Source organism: Poecilia formosa, unplaced genomic scaffold (genome assembly GCF_000485575.1).
Source record: "Poecilia formosa unplaced genomic scaffold, Poecilia_formosa-5.1.2 Scaffold218, whole genome shotgun sequence".
Classification (NCBI taxonomy): Eukaryota; Metazoa; Chordata; class Actinopteri; order Cyprinodontiformes; family Poeciliidae; genus Poecilia; species Poecilia formosa.
Genome location: NW_006800157.1, coordinates 1,012,102 through 1,021,660, shown reverse-complemented (window position 1 = coordinate 1,021,660; position 9,559 = coordinate 1,012,102). Strand labels below are relative to the sequence as shown.

General features: G+C 36.7%; 1 protein-coding gene across 2 annotated transcripts in view; it reads right to left on the bottom strand.

Annotated features, from left to right (window-relative positions):
• Positions 1-294: 294 nt before the first annotated feature.
• The window catches only part of LOC103149156 (uncharacterized), a 46,942-nt gene continuing 37,677 nt past the window's right edge, over positions 295-9,559 (bottom strand). For both annotated transcript variants that reach the window (XM_016679708.1, XM_007568181.2), the window contains exons 53-63: positions 9,399-9,533; positions 8,449-8,487; positions 8,219-8,359; positions 7,406-7,494; positions 7,295-7,318; positions 5,647-6,094; positions 3,524-4,565; positions 3,349-3,438; positions 2,197-2,298; positions 875-984; positions 295-782 (exon numbers count right to left, since the gene is read on the bottom strand). In XM_016679708.1, coding sequence (XP_016535194.1) covers positions 726-782; positions 875-984; positions 2,197-2,298; positions 3,349-3,438; positions 3,524-4,565; positions 5,647-6,094; positions 7,295-7,318; positions 7,406-7,494; positions 8,219-8,359; positions 8,449-8,487; positions 9,399-9,533 — 2,277 coding nt within the window. In that variant the 3' untranslated portion in view covers positions 295-725. The remainder of the gene's footprint in view (positions 783-874; positions 985-2,196; positions 2,299-3,348; positions 3,439-3,523; positions 4,566-5,646; positions 6,095-7,294; positions 7,319-7,405; positions 7,495-8,218; positions 8,360-8,448; positions 8,488-9,398; positions 9,534-9,559) is intronic.

Genomic DNA, 9,559 nt, shown 5'->3' with positions numbered 1-9,559 from the left:
CGGTTCAGGTGCTGAATTTCAAAATAAGAGCCTAACTGTTTACAATTTAGATGTTCAAGCGAATTTACCAGTTAAGCAGAACCGGTAATCAAAACAAGAGATTTACTTATTGGTACTTATATATTCAAATAAGAGAGAAGACGAAAATGGTGTGGATTAGTTTTTTATCTCAAGGACAAAGTCTAAATACATCATGGGGAGCAGCATCCTAGCATCCTCTTCCGTCATTAGAGACAAAACATAAATAAAATAGCTAAAGTAAAACAGATAATAGAAAAGTAGGCTTCACACACATTGAGTTTTATTGCAAAATTATATTTTATTTTACATAAAGAACTCTGGATTTAACCAGAAAAATTTCATCATGACAAAGAAAAAGGGGAAAACATATCTCCCCTATAAACATTATTTTCTTACAAAAAAAATTGTAATCCTGTCAGAAAAGTCATTTTAGCTCAAAATAACTTTTAGATAATCCAGAGCAATGCTTCAAAATTACTTCATATGACAAACTGTTTATTCAAAATACTTCCGTTATCTACAGTTAACCAATTTGAAAATTACTGATTAGATTAACTCTGACAATCATTAAAAACACAAAGAAGCGATGTTTTAGTAAAACACGGCGAATGTAAACAAAATGTTCAAGTAATAACAGCAGCAGCAGTAAAAGCATCACATTCTTCATCAAAAACCAACAAGCTGATCAAACAGGAAGATGTCCCTCAGCTTTGGTTCAGGACTGTTGAAGGCTTCAGCTTCTCCCGCTTCTGGTAGTATCTCTGAGAAGTGAAAGAGAAACCAAACATAAAAACCAAGCTGGAGCCACAAAGATACAACAGTGGATCGGTTTCTAATGTGTTCTTATGTGAACCTGCAGGTTGTCGTAGTGGGTTTGGGTTTTGCAGTGCTGGTCCTCCTTCAGGTAGGAAACACAACACAGGTTACAGAAATACCCCCACTTACGGCTCACAAACTCCTTCCCTGAAGAGAAGAACAGACAAGAAAAATGTGTGAATAACGAGTAATTAATCAAACTTCACAGTGTCGGATCATTACTAAGGTAAATGGAACATTTATTATGAAATCTGGACATTAATGGCACAACTATAACACCAGACCTGGCGGTATAAGAACCTCTGGTGCTGCTTAGTCTGCACCCAGAGTTGTGTAAGAACTAGATACAGTTACATTTAAGTAACCTTTTTGAGAAAAATATACCTTTAGGAGTACATTTACTACTGTGTACTTTTTACTATTACTTGAGTAATGTCATTATGAAGTATTTCTACTCTTGAGTAAAACTTCTGGACTTTCTACCCACTGAATGAAAAACAAACATGTTTTAACCAAAGATTCACCAGACACAGACACACACCTGCAGTTTTTATTCAAGTTTTATACGTTTTTAATGAAAGAAACCCATTTGGAAAAAATAATTTTGTTATTTTTTTTATTACATGAATTATTGTCATTTTGGTCCTGAAAATACCAAAATTTCCACTTAACTTTATATTTTGGCTCATTTGATTATGTAATGTTTAAATATTAAAGGATCATTTGATCAGTTACTCAGTATTTGAGTAAAACTTTTTACTTGAGTAATTTTTTGGATGGTTACTTTTTTACCATTACTTGAGTAAAACTATGTTGAAGTAGTGCTACTCTTACTTGAGTAATATTTTTGGGTTATCTACCACCTCCAGTACTTCTAGTGATACTCAAAATAAATGTTGGTATGTAGTATTGCAAAGTAAAGGTATGGAAATGAAACACAATGTAAAGATAGTAAAAACAAATAGCAAAAAATTGTGCAGCATATTAGGAACACATGAAGCAGATATTATTGTGAATTTCCCTCTGGGATTAATAAAATTAATTCATTCAGTCATTTATATGTCAGGTGTGGGCATAAGGGTGAATCAAGTGTATCCAAATAGTCTATATAAAATAAGTGAATTCATTGAATTCATCATGTAGCATGTATATCTAAAATAACTCTTTGAAGAATTTGAATTCATACAAGTTACAACATTTAATTTTTCTTTGGGTTTAATAAAGTATTTTTAACTGAATACTATAGATTATCAAAATTGCACTACTGTGACTTGAGATTTGCCCATGTCAACCATTTCCTGGTTCCAGGTCTTGCAATTTTTAATTAACAATTGCTGTAATAAACTGTACGTATCTCACCTAAAGGTTCATTTGGGTTGAATGGAGGAAGTTTGACGTTTGTGTCAACACAAGATTTCTTTGATTCAGGTCCGGAAATCTCCATCTTCCGTTTACTAGGGACTGAAAAGAAAGGACTGATTAACATAATAATAGTGTTGAAACTATTAAAACAGGTCGTTTTATGTTTATGCAGATTTATGTTTCTGCTGGTAGCCGTTCACTAACTTAATTAGAAAATAATTCTGTGTGTGTGCAAAATGTTTGCATTCTTCTTCTGTTTTTGTTGTTTTTGGTATGGATGTTACTGACGGATTTGAACATAATCTCAGCTCAGTAGGCAATCTTGAGCCGTGGTCAGCAGGTTGCCATGGCAATGTACGCAGCTGCGTGGTCGGCTGCGAAACCAAACTTGTAATTTTATGAAATAAAATGACAAGTAGCCGTTAATCATAATGACTGTCAGCCCTCGGTGTAATCACGGATTTGCACTTTTTACAAGGTAAGAAATTAATGTTCATAAACTTTATAAGTAAGTATGATTAGAAAGATATCAAATATCGCATTATGGAGAAGGAACGTGTCTAAAGATTGGTAACCATGGAGACAATGCCGCGCCGTCATGTAGCCTAGCCTGTAAGGGAAAAATTGGTTAGCATCTCGTCTTTTGTTCGTTTTTAAGGCCGCTCCGGTGTAAAGGGAAACGCCGTTTATAACACAGTGACATAAATAATGTGGTGTGAATTCAGTCGGAGTCGGTAATTTGTTCAACACATCTGGAGAGAGGAGGTATCGGTCGGTTTCTAAGCTAGCAGTTTCAGGCTTCTGTAAATATCGCGGTCCATGAGTCCCATCCAGGTGTGCTACGTTCACAGACAAATTAGCTTGACTCGAACAAGAAGAAGCCACGAATAAACTGACAAAAACAACTTTGGAAAACAATTTCTGTCGTTATGTTCAATACCCCCGATCCTCATTTCCGACATCCATCATGATGCCTCCAGTGATTAAGTGACGTAGTTGAAAAGTGTCAAAAGCGGCTATTAGGCGCCATCCAATCTAGTTACAGCAACTACGTAATCGGTGTTTACGGATTTTATACTGTTCAGCTGCTAAAGCACCAACTACCTCTGTAACATTTACTGAAGCACATGGTAAATATTTTCTCTTTACCTTTAGCGTCTTCTTTTCTGTCCTCCTCACATGCTTTCGGAGTCTGCCCACCAGGAGAGTCAGACTTCATCCCTCTGGTGGATTTCCTCACTGAAACAGACGATAAATTAGCCGGTTTTTCTCGTGTTTTGCTGTTCTGGTGTCGGAATAAGAGATGGAAATCCGTCTGTCTCACCAGGAGTCGTCCCCGCCGTGTTCTTGGCTCGATTGCGCCTCCTAGTGGTTGTGGCTTCTTGTTCCTGGTCTTCAGTGTCTGTGACGCTGACTGAGATTTCAGATGATGGCTCCTGCTCACAGGTTATTGGTGAAACATCTCCAGAAGACGTTTCTTCACTTTTGGTTTGTTCCTGTGAATCTTGGGCATCTTTCCTTCTTGTTGGAGTTGTGTCTTCTTTTCCTTCATCTGGAGTTATTTTCTTTTCTCTGGTAGATCTTGTTGTGATAGTTGGCTCATTAGCGTCTACTTTATCTTGTTTTGATCCTTTAGTAGATCTTCTAGCTGAGGTTTTAGTGACAGACTGATCCTCAACTGTTTCACCAGAGTTTTTATCTTCTTTCCCCGCCTCTGTCTCTCCACTGCTGTCCTTTGTTTGAGTTTCAGATGGTTTATCTGATGAATTTTCTCTCTCTTCAGACACAGAAACGCTGGTTTCTTTGTTTGGTTTTACAGTCAAACCTGCGTCTTCGACCTTCTGATGTTTGTCTTCAAGGTCATCAGTGGCGCTCTCCTTATCACAAATAACTTTGTTCGTCTCTTTGCCCTCAATGCCTTCCTGATCTACATCGTGGCTAATCTCAGATTTTTTATTTGTTTCTTCATAACTTTCATCTACCCTGTCCTCTATGCTTTTGCCATTTTCATCTCTTTGTGTCTCCCTTTTGGTCATCTCTCTAAGTGTTTTATCTGCAGAATTTGCCTCTGGACTCTGGTTTTGGTTGGTTAAGTCCAAGTTCGCTCCATCTGGTGAGGTGTCTGGTTCTGCTTTTCCCTCCTTACAGTCAGATTTGACCATTGAACTCTTGTTTTCCTGTGACATACTCACATCTGCAGATAATGAAAGAACTTCCTGAGTCTCTGAATCTGAAGAAGAGGGTTTGGGTGAAAGTCTGATTTTTTTAGATTTGGGTGAAGGTGATGAAGGCGGTGAGCGCTTGGTTTTAGGGGACGGCGTCGATGTCTCGTCTGAGCTCTGCTCCTCGCTTCTCTTTTCAGGACTCTGTTTTGATACAGACATGTTATGATTAACAACAGTGAGCAACTGAGAAAATATCTTTCACGTTATTCAAAAACCACCAGGTTGAAACCAGTCAAGGCATTTCCAGGATTTCAAGCTCACATTTAAGACTTTTTAAGATTATTATGAATGGAATTTAATGTACAAACTTTATCAAGCCAACTGGCGATAAATTTGGACTTACCCGTGATGGACACAAAAATGCTAGCTAGTTAGCAAGCTAGCTTTAGCAGTGAGTTAGCAATAGTTTCACATGAAATGTAGATGTTTGAACGCAAAACAGCATTTTTTTAATATAAAAAGTTATAATCAATTTAAAAAGTACTGTTTTACTTATATTAAAAATCATTAGGTTTTGTTTGTTTAGTTTATTGCTTTATTTTGAGACGTGTAAAAATAAATATTTATATTATACCTCTCAATAGGTGAAAAACAGAACAAAAAATATCTAAAATATTTAAAGTATACATCATAGTTATAATAAATGTACACACAGTAAGGACAAGGAGTCATTCAATTATTTTTTATATATGTAATGCTGCATTTAGACTTAAATAATAGCACACTCTTTATGTTGTATTATTTTAAATAACTGTTATCACTGGGAAATATGTAGTATAGGATGGGTGTCTCAAAGACCAAAACTGCTTTTGATGATATTAAAAATGTTTAAAAATATGGATGAGGATGTGAGATTTAAGTGTCGTTCAATGTGGGAATAATTTAAGGGTTTGTTTGGAGTGGGGAGATTTAAATGTTTGTAGGTTTTGAATAGGACAGGAGCGGGAAATCATAAGATCTTGTATCATCTGCCTGCCGCTTTTTGAACAATGACTAATGTAAAACTGCGTGTCAATGGGCAAGATAATTTTTTTCCCCTTTTTGTTTGAAATAAATAACTAAAATTAACTTTTTAGATGCACTGTAGCTCAAGCTATAATCACTATAGAGCAAGCATGGGTTTGCTATTTAATAAACCTAAGTAAAATAAAATGATAAAAAAAAACAGTTTGAAATGGAGTGAGAAGAAACTTAACTCATATTAAAGAAAAAAAAAAGTCACCTGTTGTCTTTGTGTGGAGCTTCTTTGTTGGAGTTTGAACTGAAGAACAAGAGATTTAATCGCATTAAAACTCTTCATATCCATTTTAGGAAGCTCTACGTTTTCCTCCTTTGACTGGACCAGACTTGCGGTTTCCGGCGCAGAGCAGTTTGTTGAATCTGCTTCTTTTCCGTCTGCCTTCTCCACGTCAGGCACAGCTGATGTGGAGTTGGTCATTTTCTTGGTTTCACGTTTCCGCTGAGTCGCTGCATCACTTGATCCTGCTGCGGGTTCAGCAGAGGGAACGGGCTCGGCAGAATCTGGGGTTCTGGAGCGTGTCGTCTTCTTATTAAGAGGCGGTTCTGGAGTTTTCACAGCACTGGGCTCGGTGTGGTTTTCCTCTGGGTCCAGATCCAGGTGCACTGGGATGTCTTGGTAACCCAGAAGGCGAAATTTCCTGCTCTTTACACTGAAAGTGACATCAGGAAAAATTGTCTCAGTCACAGAAAAAAAAAAACATACACAATGTTCATTTCTATAGAATACAATCCAATTGTTTGTGAAGTAAAAAAATTAAACAATCACTTTTCAGACTAATCAAAATATTGCAACTGTTTGATGTGTTGGATCTTAAAGGGTTTCAATTAGTAACCAAATCCCAAATCAAGTTGTTTTTTTCACTGATAAACTGTTTAAATCTGGTATGTAACTTTTATAATAAATTAGTTTTTTTCTGTTTTTATAAGTTTGTTAAAACTGTCTATGCTGTGACAGTTTAATATGAGACAGATAATACGTGAAAATTTGCTGGTGCCGTCTGAAGAAATGCAAAAATCCTGACCAAAAACAACCAATCAGAGCCAGAAGGCGGGTCTTAGCGCCAACAATCAACCTCATGCGCTCCTAGCAGAGAAACGACTTACCATCACAGGAAAACCGCTAATCGGTGAGCATGCTAACTAGCCTAGAATTCATGTTAGGCTATGCTAGCTGTAGAGTGGCAGACAGAAAGGAGTGGGAGATGAGCAGTACAGAGAGTGATTGACAGCACTAAGACCCTTCTCCTAAATCTGACTGACAGATTAAACTATCAGAAAGAAATATGGAAAAAAAAATTCCACATAAATTAAATACTGCAGCTTTAGGGGCACTATCTGTATGCACAAAAGGTTTGACATTTTCATGCAAATTTTGACTTGTTCTGCAATATTTTGCATAAAATCGTCTCAGTGCTGCCATCTTTGTCACTAGTTGGTCGCTAGACGGCTCCAAAAGATTTGCTAAATATAGTGACAGTTGTTAAAGTGGCCCTGACCCCTCTGCGCATCTCCACACTTGGCCACGCCCCTCAGTGTCTCTTGGTTCCGCCCACTTTTGAATTTTTCTAAATTTTACAGTGGGCGGGTTTTGCTTTCATAGCTACACTTTAAAATCACCTATATGGAGTCTGATTAACGTCACATAAAGCTACAGCTTTCTTCGGGGGATTTTCTTAATATTTGCTCCTTCACGTCCTTCTTGCTTTTTTGCCAAGAAGTTCCAAAAGATCAAAGAAATCTCACTATATAAACGTATCAGTCAGGAGAGAGACACTAAAAATAACTCCAGAGCCATAACATCCAAATAGTTTATTAACCTGGGTCTAAATTGCAGGAAATGAAATACTTACGGCTCAATGGCTCCAACTTGCTTCCTGCATAATGAGAAAGAGAAGCTACTTTCAGGAAGAGAGAGGTTTGATCCAAGACCTGACAGCTATGAGTGAAACTCCTGAACTTACCAACTGTCACATGTTTCACACAACTTTGGTAGCAGCAAGTTCTCCACCACCTTTGTTACTCCGCTGGATGTTGTCATCTCAATGTAAATCTGTTAAAAGATAATTATGGACAAAGAAAATTAATAAATGAAAGATGACCATAATGTGTATAGGTTTGCGGTTTATGTTTTTAGTATAAAAATGATCAAAGCACTTTCTTTGAGAAAGAAAAAGTGTAACTAAATATATTATTTGCATTTCATTTTTTATGTTGATTTTTGACAATAATGAAGGAAACTGAGCCGGAAGATGTAACATTTCTAATAGAGAAAACTCAAGAAATTGTCCGACCGGAATGAGTCATCTATCAACGAAACTGGAAACCTGAAAGTTGTCTTAATTACAAGAACAAAGTCATGGCATTATTAAAATAGGGACGCAATATTACCAGAAGGAGGCTGTAAAATTATGAGAACAAAATTTATTTTAAATCAGAAAAAAACCCACTTCAAGATCTGAAATGATCAGCTCAGTGGTTCTCATCTGGTTCTTCTTTTGAACTAGACAAATTCATTTGCACAACAGCTTCAAAGTCCTACCACTAATAATCTTTTAACACATCAGCATCAAAGTAAATAAAAATTTCCTGCCAAGTATAACTTGATCACATTCCTTAATTTGACTTATTTCACAAACTCTTTACTTCATTCTCATACATTCTGTTTTTATTATGGCTGTTCCTGCATTATTGCGACTTTCTTCGTGTCTTGCCGCGACTTTGTTCCCGTATTATCGCAACTTTGAAGTAAAACTCAGATCAGGCACATGCCGTACCCGGTCAGCAAGCGGCAGGAAGTTGGTAAACGTAGCGATGTTCGCCACCTCATTCATGACCGTCATGACGATACACTTGTCAAACACTGAAACCTCGATGCAGAGCAGCCGCTCCTCCAGGCCCTCTGGTTCTGGGACAGGCTGGGGGAAAAAAAAGCAACATCTTGCTTTTCCACAAGTAGCTGATTTGGAACCGTAAACTGATGAAAGAAGGTGATAAAATCGCTCACAGTATTGCTCCATTTCATCAGAGTTTTGTACAAGGTCACCTGTAAAAACATAGCAAGAACACAAAGTGAACATCAACAGGACAAAAAGCAGGAATGACTAGAAGTGCGATTATAATTGTGTCCAAAATAAAAGCTACTACTTTAAAACTAAACAACTTGTCGTTGTAAATACTTGGAATATGGCGCTTACAAAAACTGGTCTGTGCTAAACAGTCAAAAGCTGTATATTATTGGACATTGAAAATACTGTGATAAATTACAGCTGGAAAAGGGGTATGATTACATAAGTTATACTTCATCATACTCCTTTTCAGACTCATAATCACCGATGTGATGTGTTTTTAAGAAATATATTATGTACTTTGTGTTGTTTACACTGTCGGTAAAAGGTTTGTCTGAAATAAACTAAACTAAACTAAAACCACAAACACAAAAGCACTAAACCAATGCAGTATTTGGCAGAAGCTAATGCTAAAGCGCTAACTTGTTTTCAAATTATATCTGCCTTTGAAAGAGCACCAATTGAATTTTGACATTATAATTTAAATGTTTTCCCTTAGATATTGTATTTATCTTTATATTGTTATCCAGTCTCGGTATTTTATTTTATTTCTGTATGTTTCTTGCATCAAATACAGATAATGGTGGGGAAAAAAATAACCCTTCATCCACTTCAAAATAAGAGCATAAACTTGAAAAATTATTAACAGTTGATGATAAAAACTTCACAGAAGTTGAACTTTATTAAACTGAAAGATTGCAAAACAACCAAGTAAATAAACACTTTAGAATTTATCTGAAAAAATTTATTTAGGGGAAGCTAAGTGCGATAAACGTGCTCAAGGACAGCAAAAGCGATAAACAAAATTTTTTTTTCCAATATTAGCAGAAAAGTGCCAAACACTGAGGTGGTATATCAAATCATCTGTGGGACCTCTAAGTTTTAATACCTCGTCATCTGGAATGGGGAGCTCACTCCGCACCAAATAGGCGTAGACAGTGGAGCCTTTGAAGGTAATTGGCTTTACGAAGTGATCTCCAAAAAAGGTGAAGCAAGCCCGCCAGCTCTGAAAGCACACGAACGCCTACAGGAGGAAAAATGAGAAGACAG